This window comes from Harmonia axyridis, chromosome 7 (assembly GCF_914767665.1).
Source record: "Harmonia axyridis chromosome 7, icHarAxyr1.1, whole genome shotgun sequence".
NCBI lineage: Eukaryota > Metazoa > Arthropoda > Insecta > Coleoptera > Coccinellidae > Harmonia > Harmonia axyridis.
The window spans coordinates 21969875-21997406 of NC_059507.1; the positions used below are offsets into that span (position 1 = coordinate 21969875).

Here is a 27532-nt window from a genome sequence, read left to right on the forward strand (position 1 = left end):
AGCGCATATTTAACCTGAATTGGATCATTCTAACAATGGTAATTGACGCCTAGTTCTTCATGCAAAAATAATGGATTTCTTTTTACTACATCTTATACTTTCTTGCGCCTGAGTTTTCTTATAATAAATTTACATATATTTATGAAATATGTAGAATTCTTCGAACTTGTTTTTATCCTACAAAAAATTTGGAAACTGAATATGATATGATTTACTAAAATCCATCTTTCTATAAAAAAACACTTGACCCGATAGGTTCCAACAAAAATTTCCGCTGTTTTGACAACCTATATGAGCCGTGACTTCCCTGCCCCCTCCCCTCAAACATCGCCTGGATCCGACCCTGATTTTCATAGAAAAGCAGGACGAAGTTTTATTTTTTAAGAAATTTTTTTATTTTTATTTTTTTATTATTACAAGGTAAAGAGTTGAGGCCATGCCTATAAACTCACAAAAATTGAATATATATGAAAAAATACACCGAAACTTAGAAAAAATGCATTACAAAAGAAAAAGTAATTCACAGCTAATAATGTTTAATTTACAGGTGAATCTCTCCCTTATCAATTTATGGACAGTTAGTTTCTTAGCATTACTAGCCTTGGAAGCAGTATTAATGATATACTCGAATATACTCAGAGATCATGTTAACAGAGTAAGTGGACCTTTTTTATAATTATTAACAGGAAATGAAAGATCCATATCCTTGAATTTTTCAGAAATTCGACGATCTGTGCGAATTCGAAGTTTTCTTCTTCTCCATCAGGCTCGTGTTCAGCGTAAGTATTCAAAGGTAAAGGCGAAACTGAGTGTGATCGATCCGTTTCACAGTTGAGAAGAGAGACAAAGAAATAATTCAATTTCGAATTTCTAGTCGAACACACACCAGTTCAAATTGTTACCAATTAGTGTCCAATTTCGCTATTCATACGTAAAACACGAAATGTGAGCACTTTCGTTTGATTCCGTTCATTTAATTAAAGAAAAACACGAACGAGATACGACAATTGAATATTAATGCACGATTTGATGTTCATTCGAATCTCTTTCGCAAGTTTATTGATGTATCTTCTACAGTTTATGTAAAGGGAAATCGTCGTGAGTATGGTAATCTTTAGCTCGAAGACAACTGCATCCTATCAGTGGCAGCTAGTGACAGAATAAGATGAAGAGGCACACAAAAATATTATTATTGTAATATACATATTATATATTTTGAGTTTACGGACAAAGTTTACCTAGTGAACTTTACTTTGTCAGTTGCATAATAATCATTATAACATTTTTATTACTAATACTTGATTGATGATAATCCTGAAAGGGTTGAGAAGAAATTTTAACCTGTTGAATTGAACTGCATGCATTACTTAAAAGCAAATTGAATACGTCTGTAAAGCAATGAGATGAGTAAACATCGCTTGTGGTGCTATAGAATTGATTTTGCCTGTAAACCGTTTACTTCTCCCGGCATTATACTAGCCGCATTATATGTTAGAGCCACTAATTTTGAATGCAAGTCAAATTTTCCGAATTTGGCAGATGAACATTGAGATAAATCTTCAGCAGAACGCCCAGAACATACATCATAAAATCACATGAATCGCTCAACAAGTTGGTCATTTATTACATAACAGAAAATTGTGAATGGCAGCTTATGTCAGTTGTTTCATAATCTTTTCAGAAAAAAAAGATTTTGAGATTTCTTCAATTCTTTTATTCACAACAAAAGCAACCGAATAGATTAATTCATTTTGTATGGTTTTAGATGTCAGTGCAAATGCACGGCCAACAAAATAATTTATTCAAAGTTAGATTGCCAGTAAGCCATTCGTACCTTTCATATCATATATTTTAAATCCTCGATTTAATTTTCGGACGACACCTATGACGAAAGATTTTCACTCAGTTCTGGAACAGGTCGCTTTTCTTCTTTAATAATGTATTATTCATCATCATAGGAATGACTCGAAAAATGTTGCTGATTCATTAAAAAATTTACAAAATCACAAGTACTTCGGATATTTTCATTTACCTTGGGAATTTGAGAAGACTCACTTGGTCTCGCTAAATCAATTTCGCCTTCTGATAGTAATTAAATCGATTAAAAAAATGAAGTATCTTATCGACAAAAGTTCACACTAATATCGAGACAAACTTACACCAGAGACACACCAAATTATAACAAAGCAAAAACTAACCCGATTTCCCGCTTCCCGAATAGCGCAGAATAATTGCAGTTCGCCCAGCAGCATGGGCATGCCTCAAATCTATTTTTAGAAGCCGCCTTCAAAGGCGTAGGAATATTCTCGATTTCTCACCGCGCCGATGTATATAAAGCGGCAGACAAGGAAGCGCGTTAGGAATGCCGCAGACCGCGAGATGAATTGTAACGTTACAATTACCATGAGACTCTAAAGACTAATTTCTAGGGGTGGTTTGACTTATTTTGCAACAAAACTCCTACCCAGGTTTTTACAAATTCAATAAAATTAAAATATACAAAGATCGATCTTTTTCACTCTAAACAAATAATATTGAAATAAAAACTTAACTTAAAACGGTTTTCAATGAATTACTCTGCTATTAGGAAGGAACATCTTCTGTAAATTATTTTCAGGCTTCTGAACACCAGATCTTATCAGGAAGTTATAGTACTCCAATTCTCATTCAGGGAAGTTGATGTAATAACACCAGGTATTACGCAGGTATTCTCTCTGTTTCAGGAACTAAAGTGGTTTAACGTACGTACTATTCCAAATTCTGTATCTCAAGGAAGTACTTCTTGATATTTTTGAATCCCAAGAAAGGTTTCTGTTCCAATCTCACGGGAGGTGCGAGAATCCCGACACAATTCTCGCCGATAAATCAAATTCTAAAACTCAAATTGAACTAGTATTGGCTGAAATCTAAAACAAGAAACTTATCTTTCCTGACGTCTCGATCATTATTAAAATCTTTCAGAAAATTCTCTCTGTTTCTTTATCTAGATACGCGCATCCGTTGGCGCTTCATCGGCGACCAATAGCATACGATTAATTGACAAATTACCGCGGCTTCGAAAATTCCAATAGCGTAATAGTGAATTGAAGCGTGCAAAATCGTTGCAGAATATGAAAGAATCGTGAGATTGGAATGGATATTATGGAACAGAGACCCAGTGCCGTACCGAATGATGTGAAATTGAGGTTGAAATGGATTAATGAAATATTCGATTAATACGTACCTGTAATTTCCAGAATTTATTTGGTGATGCACTTCCTTATAGGACAAGCCGCCACTGCATCCTATCTTATAAGTGATTTATGGGTACCTAGTGGTCTCAATATTTAATGAATGATGCTCCACCTACCTTTTTGCATGAATATAGGGTATATCAATAAGGGCGCACGGTCTGAAAGATAAAAAAAACATTTTCAATAACGTTAGTACTCAACTGTTACATTATTTCGTTGTCGCATCATCTTATTTTGGCCTTCAGTTCTCCGGTAGTTGCGAAAGTTTTGGCAGTTTTGACTTCAAATGAGCCCAAAGCTTAAAGTTAAGCAAATTAACATTGTGGTGACTCCAAAGATGCCACTGAATGCTGCGTAACTCTTGTTTTGTACATAAACCAAACAGCAAAGTGACCACAATCTACTATGGAGAAGAGAGAAAAGAGAGGTGTGTATGGCAGTTACCACTGAGTTACTGATGATTCCATCAATGTTCTCTAGATGAAACACTGCAATCCTTCGAGAAATTTCGTACCATTAAATTGGTTGAGGTTGAGAATTCCTCACCAAAATACTTTTGGATGAAAATGGCTCTCATCAGGAGAAATTGACTTCGTTCACGAATCAGCATGCACTGATTAAAGTTCAAGGATGACTTACAGAGTTTTAAAATGCTATTAAATTATTCAGTGTTTTTGATTGTGCAAATAAAAGTTGAGATTTTCAATTCGTATGAATATTTCTCTGTAATAATCATTTTATCATAAAATTATTATTTGAAAGTACCTCATTGCAAAGATTACTTTGTTGCATTACAATATTACTGTAGCAATCTGTTGAGGTTAGAATTCAATTTTGTTTAAAAGTTTTCCATTACCTTTCTACCAGGAAAATGAATCCATTGAGGCTTTCAAAATAACTAGCACATTTCATTGTAGAAAATTTCAAAATTAGCAGCGAAATTAAGGGTTTTCCTACAAGAGGTTTTATTTTGATATTAAGGAAAAGTAGAAGAAAAGAAGAGAGTTCACCAACTCGCACATGTAACTTGTCATATCATAATGACGTATGGCATTAGTCTGATGGCGCGCAATTTAAATCTAGCAATCTTAATGATATAGTTATTCTTCAGATATTAAAAAGATATAATATTGGCCATTTGTCTCATTGAAGTGAAATGTGTTCCAGGTTATTGCCGTCAGGTTCGTGACACTCTTCGGGAACCAATATCGTATGGGAATGGACTGGAAAGAACGTGAAACTATTCAACTTTGATCCAGACGAGATTCTGCGTACCAAACTGCATTCTGCGATCGTGACAGTTCATGTGGCAGTTCTCTTCTTCTCTTTCTTTCACCGTCTAGTTCCAAATCGTTACAGTTGGAATGGGTTAATTTGGTTGAGAATGTTTAAACTTTAAGATTGTTCGAAATCAAATAACACAGTGCAGGGGGACACCCTGTAGGTATGATATGCTATAAAAAAAAGATAGGGTGTATACCCACGTACCGGCAACCTGTCGATTTGTACATCGTAATTTTTTCATAGACACTCCACGCTACTGCGGTCGTCAGTTTGAGATCTGCAGTCCGGATCGAACATTGACCTTGACACGTCAGATTTCGGTCATCAGGTTCAGTCGTTCGTATCGTGGGTGGCGCATTTAAGATTTTCATCATCAGATCAAACCGACAGTTCTGGATCGACAGGTCACCGGTATGTGAGCAGGTACTTCAAATATTCTGTTTCCATTATTTCAGTAATTGCTCAATTGACACTAAGAGATTGATACCTATATGCATCGTATGATTTTTTTCTTTTTTTTTCAATATAAAAAGTGTTTAAGAATTTTTCAGCTTAAGGGCTTCAAATACGATGCTAAAATAATGTAAAGATGTTGCGTTGACTCAATATATTAAATAGTAATTCGAAAATATTGTTAGAAGGTTGTGAAATAATAAAATATTATAGCTATATGAAATCAATCAAAATATAAATTTAGATTAAGTTGTTATTTCCAAAGAGCGAAAATAATAATGATGTATGACTAAATTTAAGAATGAAGTATGATTGGACTAAGAATTGAAAGTATATCAAAAATGAGCTTTTAATAATTGAGTACAAAACAAACAAAATGTATAGGTATTATGTTGAACACTTACGAATTACTCAGAAGAAAATTCTTAAGTGGGATATTATGTCTGCAATATTGAAATTGTTGTAATTTGGTAATACATATTAAAATATATTCTTTTAAAAAATGTTATTGCGACATCCCTCGCATCGTATATGATCTGAAATTCCTATAGAACGTCCCATGTCCCAAGTCGAATACCCATAACGCTAAGACGCCATAAGGTTGAAAAAAATGTATGAAAATAATAAAAAATGTCCCAGGAATTTTATATTTACGCATGATCAAATCTAACAGGACACAAATCACTAAAAAAACACTTACGACCCAACCTAATTTCATCAAAATCAATCTGCGGTATTATTTTGAAACATTGAAATTGTAAGGGGTGTTTTTTAATGCGAAGTTTCGATGGTTTTTACTAAGATGTCTAAAAACCTGGTGTATGGACTGATTAGCTTTTGTTTTGCCAATTTTGAGAATATTAGTTTAAGCTTCTGATCGGGTTTTAATTGATGTATCCTGTCAAAATCAAAGAAAAAAGAAATGAAAGGTATGACATTGCGGCGCCGCCACGAAATAAAACTAATATTTTCAATTTGGTCGAATGTCATTCCATTCAAAAATTGACGAGTGCATTCACCATGTATTTAGACATCCTAGTTGTTACCTATGGTTTGAGAGTTGAATATGTCGATCTGTATTGACATTGAGTTCAGTGAGGTTTGGTCATAAATCGTTTGACGCCAGAAAAACGGTTCTAAATTGTGGAAATTTACTTTGAAAAATATATCATTTCGCGGAGTTCATAGAGCACTTCTTCCATTTTACGGTCAACATAATCGGCCTAGTGAGCAAGCAATTCGTGTAGTTATTGATCGTTTTTGCACTAACTTCATTGTTTTCTATCCAGAACCATCAACGAGACAAAAAAATGTGCGTACTGAAGAGTATGTTGCTGATGTAGCGCGAAGTGATGAAGAAGACGCCTATAAATGTCGATGCGTCGCCGTTCTCAACTTGTTGGTCTTTGTCCTTCGACTACGTGGGAAATTTCACTTAAGAATTAACCATCAATTTATCGCAAAATCAATTTGGTGACAACTCTATTTTCAGAAGTGGTCCTGTTAAATAGCCGCTGGACTTGCCTTCAAAAGAGGGACTATGAGCAGGTTCACATGACATGTGCCCAACGCGCGTTTTGAAAACGCGCATTTACAAGTAAATCCACAGGGCCATCCATAGCCAAACTGCCGCCCTAGACAGAGACCCAATTTGCCGCCCTAACAGAAGCTTACTCTGCATAAGGCTAAAAATTAATATTGGACATTATTTTGAATTCGAATCTGCCTACACCCAAAACTAGTTTTGATTTAATAAATCAAACGTGAGATTCGATTCAATTCGAATACGTCCACGCCCAACACTAGTTAATTTTATATGAAAATGAAAAATATTATAATATGATGGAATGTGGTATGAAATAAAAAAACTTATATTTTTTAAGAAGGATAAGTTGGAAATGGTGAAATGGAAACGTTTCACGTATATTTTGCATTTCATTCTTAGGGATCAACATTGTGATGGGAAAAAATAATCCAGAAATCGCCTCAAGTGGCAATAAAATTCGGCCACGTTTTTCAAAGCGAACACCGACAAACCTGATAGTGCATTTGTGTTTTTCAGGGTCCATAACTCAAAAACAGCGCAATGAAGGGATTACCCGACATCTGGATATTTATGAATATAATGCATAATACGATACCTTTGATGTTAATTGAATTTGTCGGTATTCCTTCCTATTGTTGCTGACGGAATCAAATCCAATTCGGTACTTTGAATTTGTACACAAGTGATTTTTGTTAATCAAGCTTGAAGACCACCCTTAAATTTTGCGACCGCCTACCCTGCCTCCCCCCTAGCGATAGCCCTGCATGCATTTTATCCGCAGCGTCCAACTCGCGCTTCATACAAACGCGCGTTGTCAAAACGCGCGTTAAGCGATTGTCATGTGAACCAGCTTTAACTTCACCTGGCATATTTTCTCGTGATATGTCAAAGTTTAACTACTCCTCTCTCCTCAGCGTTCTTGAGATGTCATCATTTTTCGTGATGAGTGAAGCAATTTAAAACATTCCTCTAATTCACCGTCTTTTCCTAGCACATGCAAAAATTCAAAATATGTTTTTACGTCTTCATTTTTACTTTCAGAAGAAACGCATTTTCAGTCTTTGACAAAACTTTTGTATAATATTTTTATGTGAAAATTCATAATGTTTGTTCGGAAAGTTATACATATCATGCATATATTGATTCTTCAATGAGAAATTCATAAATAAATAAGGTATTTCCCACATCACGAACTCTCAGAAATGAATAATAGTGAAAACCTCATATAAATCGTAAAAATAGTAATTTTTGAACTGATGGCTGAAACGGTATATCCAAAGATTACTTACCGATTGTGAGTAAAAGTATTGAAAAATTGGATTGATCGAAAGCACTAAGTTACTCCGTAGCCGCGGCAGACATATAACGGGAATCATATTCAAAAAATTATTGCCATGAAATCATCTACCAGATCATAATAATAAAAAATTCATTCTAACAATGTTCTTGCCTTATATTATTATTTGAATAATAATATCTCTCAAAAAAACACCTATTACACAGGCCAACAAAATGAAAAAAAAAATTTGGTGCCAGAAATCTAACATCTGATTTTAGATGTTTTTAATGTGCTGATTCCAAAAATGCCACCAGATTTTTTCTATCAGCTCTAGTTTTTGAGATACACGTTACAGGTTAAATGATATATTTATCTTATACGAGACCTGAATCTCTCAAAGGAATCCGCTGAATTACTTGCATCCAGATTAAAAGAAAAAAAATCTACTTTGTCGAGGTACTAATATTACATTTTATCGTAAAAGAGATAAGGATCTGCTGCCTTTTTTCACTCAGGAAAATGACTTGGTATTCTGTAACAATATAAAAGGGCTCTTAGAAAAAATGGGTTTGCCTGAATACACTCCAGATGATTGGCGCCTTTTTATTGACAGTTCAAAACGTAGTTCAAAATGTGTTCTTTTACATAACGGTAACAAATATGGCTCAATTCCTATTGGTCATTCTACTACCATGAAGGAAGAATATGAAACAATAGCACTAGTTTTGAGAAAAATTAAATACGAAGAACATCAGTGGTCATTTTGTGTTGATTTAAAAATGGTTAACTTCCTCCTTGGACAGCAGAGTGGTTATACAAAATATCCTTGTTTTTTGTGCCTTTGGGACAGCAGAGCTAAAAATGAGCACTGGGTTAACAAAAATTGGCCTTCAAGAGATGTCATGATTCAAGGAATACTTGAACGTGATCAACGAACCTTTGGTTTCAAGAGAAAAAATCTTACTTCCGCCCTTGCATATCAAGCTAGGCCTAATGAAGCAATTTGTGAAGGCCTTAAATCGGGATGGAAATTGTTTTGGGTATTTGTCACGTAAATTTCCTGGCATTAGCACGGAAAAACTAAAAGCTGGTATATTTGATGGTCCTCAAATAAGGCAACTTGTTAAAGATCCACAATTCACCACATCAATGAACGAGACTGAATCTAACGCTTGGAGTTCATTTGTTCAAGTAGTACAAAATTTTCTTGGCAATCATAAAGCAGAGAATTACGTAGAATTAGTGGAAACTATGCTTTCAAATTTTAATATTCTCGGCTGTAACATGAGTATAAAAGTTCACTACCTCCACAGCCACCTAGATCGTTTTCCAGAAAACGTAGGTGATTGTAGTGAAGAACAGGGGGAAAGATTCCACCAGGATATTAAAACTATGGAAGATCGTTATCAAGGACGATGGGATAGCCACATGATGGCGGACTACTGCTGGAGCCTTCAGCGAGACTGCCCTAGTAAACTCCATTCTAGAAAATCGTATAAAAGAAAAGTTTTATGTGATTAGTGACTAATGTAATTATGTAAATTAAGTTTTTGCAATAAATACTTAAATCCATGTGTCTTTGTTTTTTTTAACTGTCAATAGTAATATTATATATTATAACAGTTATAATGTAAATTATATACACAATTTTTTTAAAAATCTCAAAAACTAGATCTGATAGACAAAATCTGAGAACTTTTTTACATTCTGCATCCAAAAATTACTCAGGAACAGTTAAAAAATCGCAGGCACCAAAATATGTGTTGGCCTGTGTTATTTGTTAATGCTGTGGTGACTTTTTGCTTAGTCGAGAGATGGTTCTGCACGCTGCGCAATTCACAAAACGGCACCGCTTTGAACTTTAACCCAACCGTTCTACGGCAAAGTCACCACGCTCCGCTGGTTGGTGTAAGGTGTTTAAGGCAGGGACCAATGAGTTTGCAATACCGAGGAATCCATCAATGGCCCCAAGATCAAACATCTCAATTCTTTGATAGAAAGCGCACCATAAGATCACCTTGCCAATCTGCTAATATTGCACATTAAATTTACTGTTTACTTTCCATATGAGAAATAAATAAACCAAATCCATCGAGGTGAACGACCTGAAATGTTGACAAATGCTCCAAAATTCAATCTGGAACAATCCATCTTCGATGTGCAAATCTAGACAAAAGAAAGGACATAAATCTAGACAGAAAAAAGTTTCCTTCAAGTTCAGTGTTGGTATCCTCGCTATCCACTATACACTCCCTCCAAGCAGACAAGGGATAATTGATTAAAATCATTGTACGGGATCCAACTGAAAGAGGAGTCTTTTATTGTGTGAAGCACCAAAGCAATAATTGGATGTCGGATTAAAATTTTCCCTTTAGAAGTTGATTCGACCAGAAGGATGGCTATACGAGAGAGGGGAGATTTTAATCGTTTCTTTTCTGGTATAGACCTCTCGTTTTTTCTTAGACACACACGGAATAAAGAATTTCTCGTGTCATCCCCTGTTATTATGTCCCAAATCCAATCGATATTTTCAGGTGAAAAACTTTCAGAATACAAAGGTTGAATCGTCAATTTTCGAGTGGTACGTGCATTGGAAACTTCATCAAAGCAAGTGGATTTCAACTACCTTCCCTCCATTGGCTAAGAAATTACGTGAGAGTAACCAGGGGGCTAGAGTTCATTTCTATTCACAACTTTCATAAGAACGTGTAGATATCTAGAAAAATCCTCGAGTTTTCTCAGTTCACGTTTCGGGTGAAGCGAAGTGTCCAGAAAACCATTGAAGCTCTGAAAATTTTCAACAAGGGGTTATCATTTTCTTGTCACGTAGCATCGAAGAATTTTTTCAATAAGTTGAGATTGAAGTGGAACCGGGTTCATGTTCATATCAACTTTTGAGATCACTGATCATCTGATGGTTCACACATTGGAAAGACAAATCCATACAATAATAATCTGCAGTACCTATTTTTTTATAAAAGGTTTTTTTTAGAGCTATAGAACTTTGAATTGCAATAAAACAACGATGGATTATTCGATTGACATGAATTTTATTTATCGGCAAGATAATCTTGTGGCATTACATTTTAAATATGATTTCTGGCATATGACCACCACGGCTGGATCGAATGTAGTCCAATCTGGACGTCCAATTTTCGATGACTTTTTCCAACATTTGTGGTCGTATATCGACAATAACACGGCGAATGTTGTCTTCCAAATGGTCAAGGGTTTGTGGCTTATCCGCATAGACCAATGACTTTACATAGCTCCACAGAAAGTAGTCTAGCGGTGTTAAATCACAAGATCTTGGAGGCCAATTCACAGGTCCAAAACGTGAAATTAGGCGGTCACCAAACGTGTCTCTCAATAAATCGATTGTGGCACGAGCTGTGTGATATGTTGCGCCGTCTTGTTGGGACCACAGCTCCTGGACATGATGGTTGTTCAATTCAGGAATGAAAAAGTTAGTCATCATGGCTCTATACCGATCACCATTGACTGTAACGCTCTGGCCATCATCGTTTTTGAAGAAGTACGGACCAATGATTCCACCAGCCCATAAAGCGCACCAAACAGTCAGTTTTTCTGGATGTAACGGTGTTTCGACATACACTTGAGGATTAGCTTCACTCCAAATGCGGCAGTTTTGTTTGTTGACGTAGCCATTCAACCAGAAGTGCGCTTCATCGCTAAACAAAATTCGCTTATGAAAATCGGGAACAACGGCAATCTCATTTTGGGCCCATTCGACGAATCTACGCCTTACTTGATGGTTGTGAGTCTATTCGTGATGAATTGCCAAACCAAACTGAGAATAAATCACTTGACAGCTGTCAAATCGGTCGACATCTTGAACAGTAATGCCAACTTAAAGTTGTATACCCCGAAAAAAACACCCGTTAGTTTACGAAATGTAAATTCTTAGATTTTATTTCTTTATTTTTGGACCAGCTATCATTTTGCACAAATACGCGGTATGGTATTTTGAAATTTTGACCCGATAATGATCTTGACTGATTGCGTTTGGTCCTTTAATGAAGAACTTGAGTCAAAATCAATTTTGTCTGTTCGTTCGCCTTGTACAGGTTTCGATGTTTTAGCACTACAACTTTTAAATCAGAGGAGATAGACAAAATCTGATACCCCATTCTCGTTCTCTTTTCTGAAAAACTAACAAGAGTAGTTATCATTTTTGACTACCTTCTTTTGTTCTCAAGTCAGGGGCGGTCCTAGGGCGGTGGGAGCGGTGCGACCGCACCGGGCGCCATCATGAAGAGGGCGCCAAAATCAACCGAAATATGGGGCAAACAACCCACTGGGGCAGCCAGAGGGGGCCTCTGGGTCTGCAGCCCCACAAAATATCCTCAGACCACCGACGATTCAAGAACAGTTGGATAGAAGTTTCAACTAGATTGAAGAACTCAAGCGGAATAGACAAGCAGTTACAAAACATATTGAATAAATAAATAAATTAATAAACAGCTTTATTTCTCTACAGGTAAAAACTCAATTAGAGAAAAATTTACAAAATAAAGTTTCAGTTAACAATTGAAAAATAAACGATCATTTACAGCTGAGACATCTCTGTTTTACAATGTTCAAATTGTCAAAGAAAATATCACAAGTCTCACACAAGTTGTTCATAAGGCTACACATATGCTGAATTGACGTTCGAATCATACAATTATTCCTACGAGGAACCAAATAAAATAAAGGCCTATATCTCATGTTGGATCTAGGAACATGAAAGTTGAGCCTCTCCAGTAGGTATGGACTATTAACACTACCGTGAACTAACTTGTACAGGGTGGGCAAATAAGCGAGGTAAGCGGCTATATCTCAGGATCCACTCATCGTAGAGACTTGCGGTAAAAATTTTTACCACTAAAATGTACAAGAGAACACACTGTAAATTGTTTTGAAGTTCATACCTCTACCGCTAGGCGGCGTAATAGCTACCGTCGAGTAAAAAAATGAATTTTACTCGAAAATGTTTCATATGATGTTGAAGAAAAAATATCATCACTGTAATCCTTGGAAAATTCTCTATCTTTTAGAATTGTGACTTTCGCTTTTACTAAATCCATTAAGGGTAGAGGAAAGGAAGAAATCTGACTGATTGAAACGCCTGTAACTTCAGTTTGGCTCAACATTTTTGAGCAGTTTAGATCTCGTCTGAGAGATAATATCTTGCTGATTGAGGACAAAATATACTCATAATAAATTTGTTTTTGCTGCTTTCGATAGGGGGCGCTAAGTCAGAAGTTCATTATTTTGTTCATTTAACTTCGAAATTTCAAATGTAATGATAGGATTTCCTTAACAAAAACAGAAATTCCATGAAATTTGCATGAAAACACCTGAAGGTCGCAAAGCGATAATTTCATGCGTTCTGGAGTTATAGACGAAAGAAGATATTCTTCAACTGATGCACTGAAAAACTAAATTGTGTCTTCTTTCGGCCATAACTCCAGAACGCCTGAAGCTATCGCTTTGCGACTTTTTGGTTTTTTCATACAAATTTGATGGGATTTCTGTTTCTGTTGGAACTTAAAGACACAATTTGGTTTTTCGCAGTGCATCAGTTGAAGAATATCTTCTTTCGGCCATAACTTCAGAACGCCTAAAACTATCGCTTTGCGACCTTAAGGTTTTTTCATGCAAATTTGATGGAACTTCTGTTTCTGTTAAGGAAATCCTATCATTACATTTGGAATTTAGGAGTAAAATGAACAAAACAATGAACTTCTGACTTAGCGCCCCCCATCGAAAGCAGCAAAAACAAATTTATCATGACTATATTTTGTCCTCAATCAACAAGATATTGTCTTTCAGACGAGATCTAATTTGCTCGAAAATGTTGAGCCGAACTGAAGTTACAGGCGTTTCAATCAGTCAGATTTCTTCCGTTCACCTATCCTTATTTGATGTCGTAAAATCGAAAGTGACAATTCAAAAAGATAGAGAATTTTCCAAGGATTACAGTGATGATTTTTTTTTTCAGTTTCATATGAAACATTTTCGAGTAAAATTCATTTTTTCACTCGACGGTAGCTATTACGCCGCCTAGCGGTAGAGGTATGAACTTCAAAACAATTTCCAGTGTGTTTTCTTGTACACTTTAGTGGTAAATTTTTTTACCGCAAGTCTCTACGATGAGTGGATCCTGAGATATAGCCGCTTACCTGGCTTATTTGCCCACCCTGTACATTTCCCACAGAATAATCCAACATAATGGGTTCCGTCTTTCTTGTAAAAGAAATGATATTGCACTTAAAAAAATTCAACTTCCGACGATTATCTCCACACCATTTTAATAATTCTATTAACACCCTCTTTGTAATCTAAGGCACTCCTGCACACAAGTCACCCTGAGAAAAAGGTTGAAATAATCCCCAAACAGCAGCCTCATCACACCAACCAGATGAAGATGAGGAATCGAGATGGCTTTTGTGTGGCTATGGTAAAGTCAGCAAAATACTTCTACATCATTATTCATTACTGCAGTCCTGATGTAAGCCACTTTGAACAATTATCACTAACATTCCGGTTCGTTGTCACTAATGAAGAAGTCGAAGTGCGAGTGTGTTTTGTTGCTTACAAGCCAGTAATAAGTGACTCTTCGGGAGCAGAACTTTCTGGCTTCTTTCTTGTTTCAATTTTGAATGAATTTAATTTAGACGTGAATGATTGTAGAGGTCAAGGATACGATAACGGTACCCACCAATATGGTAGGACTAAACAAAGGTGTACAAACTAGAACTTTTATTAATGCTCATAGGTATTTCCTTTATTTTTGCAAACACCTTCATCAATGTTACAAATGATGTTTTCCGTAAATTTTGTAGAGCCCTGAGGATGGAAATAGATGTTTCCGAAACGTCGGCGAACTAACAGAGTATTATTTTCCTGTTTCTCTGATCCTACACCACCAAACTATCCTGAACTAGAATTTTAAGCCTATACCCTCAAGCATTTTTCAATCCGTGTGGTTGCCACAGCTTGAATTTGGTGATAGCAGATACAGTCAAGAGTTCCGTTAAATCTGTTTCTCTATTCGGATTTCTCCAGAGACCATTTGTCTTATTTCCTGAATCAACCAAACGATAGGAAGTGATATCAAAACATCATAAAACATGTAAAGGATTATCGTTGAAAAAAGCTTGCGAACCTCGCAGGAAAAGTAGAATCAGTAATCTACGTTCTGTTCGCTTTCACTACTCTTCAGTTCGTGATGCCCTTCAGAATATTTACGAAGAAACTATAATGACTCAGTTGCAGCATCAGAGGCATTGTCGCTTATTCAGAACATGGAACACTTTGATCGGACTAGTTTAGTGATGTTGATAATACTATATTTGACACGATAGAATTAAAATATAGAGCACTGATAAATCAGTGAAACAAATTTGAAAATCCATCAATAAATGACTGAGAAATAGATTATTTAAATTTACGTATTTTAGCGCGGAACGTCTTTGGTCTCCGACTCGTCTGTGACGTTACGCCACTTGCCTGTGATCGCTACACCATAAATTACGTTTAAATACTTAGACGCGCCAAGGCTCTCGCGCCGTTTGTAGTTGTACAGTGTAGTTTTAACTCGAATTTTGTTTTTATGTCACCATAGTGGAAGAAGGCTCCGTGAAAGGACAAAGTGACAATTTGCCTAAAATAGATATATTCGCATTCGATGGAGTTTTTTCTTCAAATCCATCTTATGTCAGTGCTGAAATAAAAGGAGTTAAACTTTTCAAGTAAGTATCTACTTTTGAGTTAGCTTCATCATGGTTCAACTTAAAACGATGATTTATTTAAAAAACGTTTCATAAACAGTTTGTAGTTGAGTACTGATTGTTGAAGTCTATCCATTATCAATGGCAAAACATATTTATGTGAGGAGTAAAAAGTAAAAAGAGAAAAAAGTAATGTTTACTGCCCGTATAAAATCCGGTATGAATCAATTCTATCTAAGTGGACTTGATATGACGCCCGTCAATTTCAAGTCCACTTAGATACGGGCGTCATATCATTAATTTGCACCACTTCTTCCTTTGATTCGTGTCATTTGGTACATGAAAAAACAATTTATTGGGGTTTTTAATTGTCGTGCTTGCACACATAGGCACAATACAATATTTGTAGGATTTTTTTTTATTTCAGCCATCGTGTAATGAACAAAACACGACACAAACGGCACAAGTGATTGTACACCAATGAATTCGTAAGCACTCTGCGAATATCAGTCGCCTCGTGTAAGTGGCGTGACGTCACACACTAGACGCTGCGTACTATGAAATTATTCTTCCAAGCGCAACTTCAAAGTCCCATAACTTTTTCATTTCTAGAGATATTTCAATGATTCTTCCACATTTTTGTTTCATTTTACTTAAATTTTTAGAATTAATCCTTAACAAAAAAATGAAAACTAGTCCATTATAATGGTGGCTTGGTATGATATATTGTTGTTGGACTTACCAAAGTCCAAAGCATCTCAAATACTGAAAAACTGTTCGGAATTCATGAAACAGTACTCTACTTTAATCACAGCTAAAGAAATAGCGTCTGTGGCCGCAATTGCTTTTTTTAAAGCAACCCGATTGCAAAGAAAATTATTTGAATACGAAGCAGTGATACAACTGATACAATTGAGAAGACAATGGTTACAGGTTATCAACTATTGTCAAAATTCAATGATACTAGGCCTTTTTCATATGACATAAAAATAATTCCAGAAATATTCTTGTTGGAGAAAGCCTGCGCTGATTTGGAAATTGCTTTACCCGATGACAAAAAATGTGATATATCTTGATAAGAAATAGGTGAAGAACTTGTTAGCCTGAATCCATTATTCAAGGATCTTCAAGCAGCAGAGCCAATAAAAGTTCTTAGACCTATAAAAAAATGACTGGCAAGATATTTTCCCTAATGTATGGACAGCGCTTCGTATCATGCCAACTGTACCTATAACTGTTGAAGGAGGAGAACGAAGTTTCAGTAAATTGAAGCGTATAAAAACTTACTTACGACGTACCATGTGCCAAGAAGGACTTTTCGATCTTGGAATTTTATCCATAGTAAATATTTTTGCACAAAATTCATATTATTGCGAACTGATAAAAAAAATCGCAAGCGCTAAAGCCAGAAAAGAGCATATTTCAGTTGTTTGAAATGAATGAAAGTTGTCAGACCTAGTATTTATTGTTAATATTTCTCCTCTGTAATTTACATCACATATTATACTTGCACTATTGAGAGTAGAGCCACTCTCCTCAGCTCGTAGATATTTTTCAAACGAACTTTTCTATGATTTGAAATTGATCACAGCAATAATTCGGTTTTATATTTGGAGGAGCGCCACTTTCTAATCTTACACCACCCAAAAATATGATAGGGCCGCCACTGTTTCGAGTTATAAACGAAAATTGGCAAAATGGTGATATCGAAAAAAAATTATATCTCCGCTACTACCGATGATACAACTCTGAAATTGAAACATTATTTTTTCACTTAACTAGTTCATCAAAGATATTCAAATCCTGGAACCTATTCTGAAAGTTCCAAGTTTTTAGCACATTTTGTTCGAGAATGATCGTGTACCGGGTGGGCAAATTAATTTTCGATGCTTTAGCACTGCAACTTTTAAATCAGAGGAGACAAAATCTGATACCCCATTCTCGTTATCTTTTTCTGAGAAACTAACAAGAGTAGTAATCATTTTTGGCCACCTTCTTTTGTTTTCGTGTTATAAGCGAAAATTGGCAAAAAAAATTTCTATTATTTATACTGATATTTGCGAAATCAGTAAAAGTTAAGCTTTCAAAAAATGGCATAGAAATCTAGTGTTTCCATTCAAAAAAATTAACTTTTGGACATAGCTTCGTAATTAAAAATCCTGCTAAAAAGCACGCCACTGGATTCTACCTAAAATAGTGCCTGTATAATGTTTTAATTTCAAGAGCGCTATCGCCTCTATCATCGGTATTAGCGGAGATATAATTTTTTTTTCGATATTGCTATTTTTCCAATTTTCAATTTCTCGCTTATAACACGAAAACAAAATGAGGTGGCCAAAAATGATTTCTACTCTTCTTAGTTTTTCAGAAAAAGAGAACGAGAATGGGGTATCAGATTTTGTCAATCTCCTATGATTTAAAAGTTGCAGTGCTAAAACTTGGAACTTTTGGGGTAGGTTCTAGGATTTGAATATATTTGTAACTGGTTAAGGGAAAATATCCGTTTGATGGTTTTGGAGTGATATCGGACGGAACTGAAATCACTTACAAAAAAATTAAACGAAAATTCTTGCAAAATTTGGTAATTATCATATCATCACGAAATACATTTTTTTTTAAATTTAGAAATCTTTTCCTCAGATTTTGTGTTATATTGAGTTCATCAATGAAGTTAGATAATCAAAGCATACATCACTTCATTTTCTACAAAAATGAAAAATTTGTTCCTAACATTTTTTATGAATAGGAATCGAAAAATGGTAATAAGGAACACAAACACTAAAAAGAAACAGCACTTTGTATTGGATACACAAGTAAAAACAATGAAACAACATTAAATATTACAAAAAAAAAATGTACACTGCAATTATTCTTTCAAATAAGACTCCTTTTTAGTAACATCTTCGAAAGTGATCATTGGAGATTCTTCACTTTGCATGTCATTTTTTTTATCCTTTTTCCCTAAAACGAGGAAAAAAAATTCTGCCCATTCTTAAAACAAATCAGGAAATATGTGCCAACAGCCCCAAACTATACATATTGTTCAGAAAATATAATACAATAGGGTTAGTAAATGAACATCTAGCATCAACTAACGTAATTAATATTATATTACATTTTGTACAAAGGAATAAAGTTGTTATTTAGATGAAAAATATTAATAAGACTAAATTTTACTTTAATGGGCAAAACCTTGATAGACATTGTGAAGAAATTGTTCTTTCTTTTTACTACATCATAAACATTAATTTTATTAAATATATCTTGTTGTCTTTGGCATTTATTCGAATAAAATTCTTGTCAAAATTTTTCTGCAGAAAATACAACATTCCGAATATCTACTTCCTAATGAGCAAATTGATTTGCATGAAAACTAAGAGCTGTAGAAAAGAAAGAATCATTGAAATATTCATGAACAGAATAAACCAAACTCTAGAAAACATTTCTAGATTTGTGAAAATGTCCATTATTTGATTTCCCCATAATACATTGGAAAAACACCAATACAAGAGAGAGATATTCAATTACAAAAATTGCTACAGTAGATATTATTTACAGAAGAATGGAATAAATAGATTATTCTAAAGAATACTACTGGTTTGTGAAGTCAGAAATTTTGAACCCGAAAAATGGTTAGTCATACCATGCTTGCATTAAAATATGATACAGGTAGTCTAAAAGTATATTTGTAGTTTTTATGGAGAACATATGAGCCTTTCCTAACATTTCCCAGTTAACATTTTTTAATATATTCCAAGTATCGAAAACAAAACACCCATATTCATAATTTACATAAAATTTAATGATTAACCTTGCCATTTAAAATTTTAAGATGAAGAAAAACAGAAAATTCGAAATATATTACAGAAATACTAAAATATAGCATGTGCTGATTTATTTTTTCTTACTACGAGCAGTTTTATTATTTCTAATAATATTCGTACCATTTTTTTCAGTATTTCCCGAAGTGGAAGTAACAGATTTCGTGTTACCAGGATGAGGTATTCTGAATAATTCAACATGAAGATAATCGCATATTTCGGTGCATATCTGAAAACAGTATCTCAACAGATCAAGAGACACCCAAACCTGAAAAAAAAATACAACTCATTCTATCAAAGTATATAATAATTATTATTACAATGCAATACAATACACCATTCATAACTAAACAACGGCTGAACTGAACTATTGGAACAGAAAAAGTCTTGAAAAAATAAATCAAAAATGAAAACAAAGAAACTATAGGAGAGATTCGACAACACATTGTTGTATTATTGTTATGTTTGATTGATGTCTGGATATATTTTAGGGAGAAAGATCATTGTCTCAAACCCCAAAATGCAAATTTTCAGCACAAAATTATGATTAGTTTTCCATAAACCTTTAATAGACCATCACGGTGAATCACCGTGTATATCAAATTCTTCCAAAAACGGTGACTATTTTCTCAAACTTCGGTGAGTTATCTGTCACCAGAGCAAACCTATTTTTATTCTGGTGCAGTTCTGTAACCACTCCCACTCATCTTGTCATTGATCATTTTAATTTTCAGATTGTTGTTTATAAACATTTTCCATTATTTTTATTACTCAGAGCAATCAAGAATTTTCAGTTGTTTACAAATTACAAAAGATTAATATATAAAATATAGAAATATTGCAAACCGCTATTAACCGCTCTGAATACTAAAATTCTCGGCGATATATGGACCATACTATGTTGGGTACCCACAGATCATAGAATGGGATGAAATTACTTGGTTGCATTTAAAAGAAGATGAAAACTTGAACTCACCAAGCACAGCCACAATACGTATTGTTCGGTGATGTAGGTGTTGAAATACTGGTTCATAAACAACATGGCTGGCCCTAATAATGATAGATCTGTATAATCCATTTCACTCTTTGTCATATGAGCGACCTGTTAAGTAAAAATGTTATTCAAATGGGCAAAAGTTCAATTTCATCCGATATTTTCAATAATACTTACTACTAAGCGGTTCGTGATTTTTGCTGCTACTAGCCCAAAAGCAAGGATATACAATGCCGGATGGTTTTCGTAAACGTGTTCTGTTGACTTTTGGTATATTATGAATGCTGGCACTAGTATCATTGAGAATGGTATAATTGGAGATAAAACACTAGTTCCCTAGAGAAAAAATAAACCGTTTTATTTCAAGCTTGATTGGTCATTTCTTTGGTTATGAATGTTTTAGTATCCAGCTCATTACCAAAGAATGTTAGTATTTTTAAAAAGCGAAGCAAGATTTTCACCATCCATTACATAGATTATAAATTATAATATTAGTGCTTTTAATTAAATCTCCACTCACCGGCAAAAAAACTCGGCCACCTAAAATTTTACTTGAGTTGTCTAAAAACATTCGAAATTTTTCATCAATTTCAATTGTTTTCACGCCAAATTCATGATAAATTCTTTGATATTATAACAAACTCCAGAAAGTTTTTCCAAAATGTTGATAGCTTATTTATACAGGGTGAAAAAAAACATGTTTTTGTAGTCCAATTTCTCAACACCCTGTGGAACAGTTAGCGAAATTTGTAGAGTTTACGTTCAGTTTATCACAAAGACCATCCTTTTCGCCACCTTTCAACTTTTATTTCACCTTGATATCTTGATTTTTTGTAGAAGAGGATGGCTTTTGTAATAAACTGAGCGTAAACTCTACAAATTTCCCGAACTGTTCCATAGGATGTTAAGAAATTGGACTGCAAATGCATGTTTTTTTCACCCTGTAAAAATAAGCTACCAACATTTTTGGAAAGTTTTTTTGGAGTTTGTTTCAATACCAAAGAATTTAGCTTCAATTTGACGTAGAAACAATTGAAATCGATGAAAAATTACCAAAGTTCTTGGTCAACAAACTTCAGCAAAATTTTAGGTGGCTGAGCTTTTTTGTCGGTGGGTATATAAGATGCAGATTATGGTGAATATCTTCTATTCTACTAAGTACTAATACTAAATGTGCATCAAAGAGAATTACCCCAATTTTTTCAATTTCAAATTATTCAAATCTTCTCAACTTTTAAAGTGTAATCAAGGAGTCAGCCAAAATGCAACAGATCATTATTGTTGAAGTAATTCTCCCTTATAGCCTAATATTAAGATTGTAAGGCACAGCAAGCAATACTAAACTAAACATAGAAAACGGAGGTTTTGACAAGGTAGAAACTACATTTGCTTAATACTCGATTCAGGCAGGCATCTAAGCATTAAATGATTCCAACTTGGTGGACAATCTTACTGCAACAGAAGATCCATTTTTACCAATTCCTCCAGTGAAAATAACCGATATATTAGCTTGGGCGAGAAATGCTGCTATGGCACATGCAGTTACCATCAAAAATGTCTTGATTTCCATTACAGTCCCAGGTATCTTTGATGGAATGAACAAAACATTAATTCATGAAAAAAAGCATTAGCAACGTTCCAGTCTAGCCCAAAAATTGCAATTTTTCATATTTCTAGTATAGAATAACAACACCGAGGAGTTGAATTTATTTACTACCAAATGAAATAAAACAAAATCAAATTCCGTAAGTATTGGTGCAAATTTATTTTGTTCCATTTCCTTTGATAGCGAATTTCCATCAAGTAAGGACCGAATCCATTAAATATTCATTTACTATAGTGTATCAATTATTTTCACCAGGTAGGGCTAGAAATAGGAAAATCAACTCTGCATAGCTTATGTTGACGTAAAGCTTAGTTCGGATCCATTATCGTCTAAATAGCTTATTCTGCCTGCATGGAATTGAAAAAAGCGATACAAAGGATGCCTTGCATACCACACATGGTTACATCCAATTTTAATGTCAACTTTTTTAGAAATTCTGTCTTTTATTATCGAGATTTTGAATATATGGCATTAGAAGTGTTACGCATTAAAGAGTCGCGTTTAACACTAATGTCACTATGTTTATTTGACATATACACTGCTCCCATAAATTATCGCACCGCCATTTTAAATATTCAATTTTTAGATAATCTAGGAGCTTTCCTAATAGATCATCAATGATGTTAGTTGAAAATAACTACTTCCTTCTATTAAACCTTTAACATCTCTATTCAAAAGAAAGAACAAATTTTAGGAAACAATAATCTAACATATATCATGTATTTTCACCAATCCCAGATTCCGAAAGGTGATTCTTATTATGTACTGTCCTAGAATCTTTAGAAAAAAATTTGAGCATAAGTCATAACATGTTCTTCAAGAGTATCGGTTGTATAACATACAGTGTTGATATTTCCATAACTCAATAAAACTAAGACGAAATTCCACCCCCGCGCCCATATTGAGCCACCAAAAAAAAAGGTAGTTCATGAAGTAACAATGGGCATAGCTTTCTTTTGATAACTCCAACCTTGTTCCACAAATAGAACAGATTGGGCACACTCCTCACCAGTTGAATTCCTTGATTCTTGTTGCATTATAAGTAATTTTCAAAAATTTTAATAAAAAAACAGGACAAAACTGATTTTTCAAGAGATATCCATATGTATTTTATCAACACACCTTGCAACAGGGCTTCATTGGAAGTTAAATTATCAAATTCCATTCAAATTATGAATGTGGGTGTTTTGTTTGTTGCAATGAATAAAAAAATAGGAACGTTAGAGGAGACTCGCATGTGTTCCATAAAAACTATAAATATACTCTAAGACTACCTGTATCATATTTTTAAGCTTGCATGATATGACCATTTTTCAGAATAAAAATTTCTGCCTTCACAATCCAGTAACATAGAATAATCTATTTACTCCAATCTTCTTTAAATAATATCTTCTGTAACTGAATATCTCTCTAGTATTGGTTTTTTTCCAATGTATCATGGGGAAATCATATAATGGACATTTTCACAATTCTTTAAATATTTTTTATTTTGGTTTATTCTGTTCATAAATATTACGAAGATTCTTCCTTTTCTACACTTCTGAATAATATATATTTTTATGGCAGAATCTTTTTTTTTCAGACTTAAATTGTAGTGCGTTAATTTCTGGGAGCAGTGTATGTCCAAAAAACTAGATCTGACGAAATTTGACACTTGCTTTTGAATCTACACAAAATTACCAAGACACATTTCAAAAACAGAAGGCACCAAAACATGAGTATCGAAAAATGTAATTTTTCCAAAAACAGTCACTTTTTTCAAAATTATTCCACACTAAACACATTCCTTATAAATAATCGTGCTACGGATTACCCCACACCTAATGCAATTTCCGTTAAGTGTAATGTAAATGTCTTACTGCTATGGTAGAACCGTTCTTTCCACATCCTCCTTTTGCAACGTTGCGACAAAACGCTAAAAATACTTGAACATATCCCAGATAGAAGACGCAAGATATTACATGTGACCATCTAAAACTAAAGCCAGCAACCTAGAAAATATGTTGTAGGTTTTATTTGAACCTTCAAGATCATCAACAAAGACTGGCTTAGATATATCGAGGACATGTAATATGATGATGTTCACAGGTCACGACACAGGAACTTCCACAGTATGTTTGTAAGTGGCCCAACATGTAGATCACCGAACGGACAAAGACAAGAACAACAGGTAAACAGGGTAATTATAGGTAAATCAATTTTTTTTCAAATTATAACCACTTGACATAAAATCTTAAAACCAATTAGTAAACGTTTCTTTTTCTTATCACATGCATGTGCACCCAATGCAACTGGAAGCTCTTCAAAATTAATTCAAAATATTAGTTAGTAGGCTGTTTTGGCGATTTTCCTTCATGCTTCTTAACTAGGCATCGTTGTAATCGAATCAGAAACTTCAGAATTTATCGCATCACGTATGATGATGATATAATTGAAAGCTGAAATAACCAGAGCCTAGATTCTACTAATTTATTCTTATCGATTGATTCGTTAAAAATCGGTACCCTCCCTTCCCCTGACAACAGTTACAATGGTGAGGGGAAGGGAGGGGTACTGATTCTTAATGTATCCATCGATAATAAATTAGTAAGATCCTGCCCCAGATTCTGAATAGTGGGCTTTTTAATTTTCTTGGATCTGAAAATATTTAGAGATACATCTAGTCCTATCAGTTTCAATATTTATAGAAAATATACTAATACTTATACATATATTGCAGCAGACTCAACAGCTCTACTATGTGAAAAGGGAAATAATTTGCTCACTAGAACCTATTTCTTTTCCAATATTCTTCTTGAAATCTATGGTTACGCTAATGTAATCTGTTTGAAATTTTGCATAAAGCTTGAAATTCTCATTTCATATCTACATCTTGTCAATTTTGTAGTCACGGAAAATCTTTTTGGTTTTTCCGCTTCTGATGACACTATCAACATGAAATTTCCATAAATCTTCCAACTGTTAGTCTTATTCTCAATGTAACATTTTATCTCCTTCAAATTCGTAGTTTTGAAATTATAAGGAAAACTTAGGACAGCAACATTTGAGGTCCGAATATACCCTGAAAATTTCAAGATTCTAGGTTTCTTCTTTCGAGAGTTAACATGCTCAAGCTCAAAAAAAAGGGAGATTATTCAAAATTTCATAACTTCGAAACTAAATTAGCAGTGAAAAAAACTGTGTTGTTAAGTTTTTGAAAAAATTTTTTTTTTATATGGTTTCCGGTTTTTTTGGTTTGAAAATTCATGTATGGTATTCTTGAGCTAGGAGGATTAATACTGTAATTCAATTGATTTTCATACAAAATTTCATGGACATAGCTTCTATACTTTCTGAGAAAAGCCTTAAACGTCGGACGTACAGATTTTTTTCTAATCTATTCTTGCTAAACATTCCAAAATATACACTGTGCAAATTTCAGGGGAGTTCAAACATTTTTTCCTCAGATAATATCAAAAATTTATTTTTGAAAATATTAAACCAAAATACCGAGGACAAAAGTGTGATTAATTCAGCTTTCAAATAGAGATCAAATTCTAAGTTTCCAATTCCCTATACAAGGCAGCCTGATTAACCCAGCATTCTGTATGAACTTACTGCCACTGTTGATCCGTTCTTGCCTACACCTCCAGTAAATATAATAATTATGCTCTCGTATAAGACCACTGAACCACATGATATGGTACACAGTGGTATGAAATACCATAAACAAATGCTGTCACTAAAAAACTAAATTCCAAATCAATTGTTAAGTTGTGTTTGTTTATCCTTGAATAAGCAAAAATGGGAATCGAAAAATAAATAGGAGAATTTTTCCTGGTTGAAATTTTGTTATAATTCTAGAATTGTATCCAATTTGAATAAAATGTATAATATAGGATTATTGAAAAATCTGTTATTGTAAAAACCAAATATTTAACAAAGCATGAGTCACTGAAAAGATTTGACGCTTTAAGAATGCAGTGCTTTAAACAATGAAATATGATTCACGTATGAAACAAAAACTCATTCAAAAATCACAATTAATATTATAGGGCGATAAATTATTTTAGTTCCTGCTTTTCATACTTTTGCATGTGAATGATAAGGATATTATATTTCTTTACTATCAATTTCTAAAACTTCTGGTGATATGAAAATTTCAAAGGGATTTAATCTCTAATTAACAGATACTACTAAATAATCATTTTCAATTGAGGTTACAAAAATACATTAAAAATATCAAAAAGGACATATATAGGTCATATAGTTTGCTCTGTATGAAATCTGATGATAAAACACCTACTCTGCTGATTGAAGAAAATAATTAATTGAATAACTGAAAAATGAGGTTAAAGCTTACCTTGGTAGACCAAATTTCAGGTCCAAAAATAGCTGAAATAGCTAATATCAACATTATTGTCACTTGTGCTTCAGTCACATCGACTCTACCAAATCTTAAAGTTCCGGATACATAGGTCTGCCAATGCGCACAATAAAATAGTGTAATGGCACAAAAACACTAAAAATAAGAATACTTCATTAATCATAAATCAAGTATAAAATTATATTATCTGAAATTATTTTGAATAGATACGTTATTTCTCTGAAGCCTTTGCCGATACCTCAAAATGATCTTAACATATGCTATCATAATATTAATATTGACAAGAGAATCATTGGCAGAAATATTGGTTAGACTATTCATTCAGAATGTAGGCATAAAGAGATTGCATTTGTTGACTTGAAAAAATCTTTGTATTATGTAAAATCCCACTTTATTCCAATACCTGAAAAAACATCCAACCAGGGTGATTTCCCAACTGTACAGCTATACAAGCTGATAAAGCAACAAATACTGTAGAAATTGAATCACACCCATGATCAAAGAGTTCACCCAATGGATTTGCCGTACCAGTTCGTCTAGCTTGTTTTCCATCTATAGCATCCAAGCTCTGATATGCAAATAAACCTATTGCACATAAAGCACATGCCCATCGAGGTACTCCATCTTTAGCATTAGGAGAATACCTGAAAATATGTGACATAATAATAAACAATTTTCCTGGACATATTATAGACTTACCAAACTAGAATAAGTGAGGTAACAATATTCAAAATAAGTCCTAATATAGTAATGAGGTTAGGAGCAAGCCATAAGGGAACTTTTAAGACCAACCAATTCCAGTAGGGCTGCAAAAATTTGTCCAAATAGCTACAACTTGTACAAGAATACTGATGTTCTCCTAAACGTTTTAGTTGTAATTCACTTAAAAGTTTTTCTTTATATAATTTCATTTTAATGGTTAACTACAGTATAAATTCAATGCATGAAGTAATCGTCTCTTATTCCTATCTGGGGATGGCGTGATTTTCCTCTTCGATCAATTATAAAATAATCACTTCAAATTCAGCATCAGCTTTGAGATATAAAATGCCGTTAACTCGGTGATAAAATACAGTTAATACAACTTTTTGATTGAATGATTAACGAAAGATTACTGAATTACTATCAAAAACAAATGACAGAATCAGATGTTTTTTTGACAGCAAGATTTTTCACTTTTCCGGTGATCGATTACATAAGAAGCAGATTAG

At 34.0% G+C, this 27532-nt stretch overlaps 2 protein-coding genes across 8 annotated transcripts in view; one reads left to right on the forward strand and one right to left on the reverse strand.

The window, feature by feature from the left end:
- Positions 1-5487, forward strand: part of LOC123684939 — a 63247-nt gene extending 57760 nt beyond the window's left edge. The window contains exons 5-8 of one of the 2 annotated variants that reach the window (XR_006748208.1): positions 548-655; positions 720-779; positions 4401-4677; positions 4973-5487. Coding sequence is in view for 1 of the 2 variants with exons in the window: in XM_045624470.1 (XP_045480426.1) it covers positions 548-655; positions 720-779; positions 4401-4487 (255 nt within the window). In the remaining variant the exon portion in view is untranslated. The other variant, XM_045624470.1, reaches the window with a different exon arrangement.
- Positions 3312-27507, reverse strand: LOC123684936 (cholinephosphotransferase 1). 6 transcript variants are annotated; one of them, XM_045624463.1, is made up of 10 exons: positions 27021-27507; positions 26725-26965; positions 26298-26456; positions 25553-25684; positions 23815-23946; positions 21803-21934; positions 20527-20685; positions 20332-20457; positions 19479-19623; positions 3312-3391 (listed from the first exon to the last, which is right to left on the reverse strand). In XM_045624463.1, the coding sequence occupies exons 1-10, from the start codon at positions 27230-27232 to the stop codon at positions 3327-3329; spliced, it is 1503 nt and encodes a 500-aa protein (XP_045480419.1). In that variant the 5' UTR covers positions 27233-27507; the 3' UTR covers positions 3312-3326. The 6 variants fall into 6 exon arrangements, with proteins under 6 accessions (XP_045480419.1, XP_045480417.1, XP_045480421.1 ...); XM_045624461.1 differs by lacking the exon at positions 3312-3391 and adding an exon at positions 18314-18495; XM_045624465.1 differs by lacking the exons at positions 3312-3391; positions 25553-25684 and adding an exon at positions 18314-18495 and having other exon boundaries at positions 27021-27506.
- Between the last annotated feature and the right edge of the window lie 25 nt (positions 27508-27532).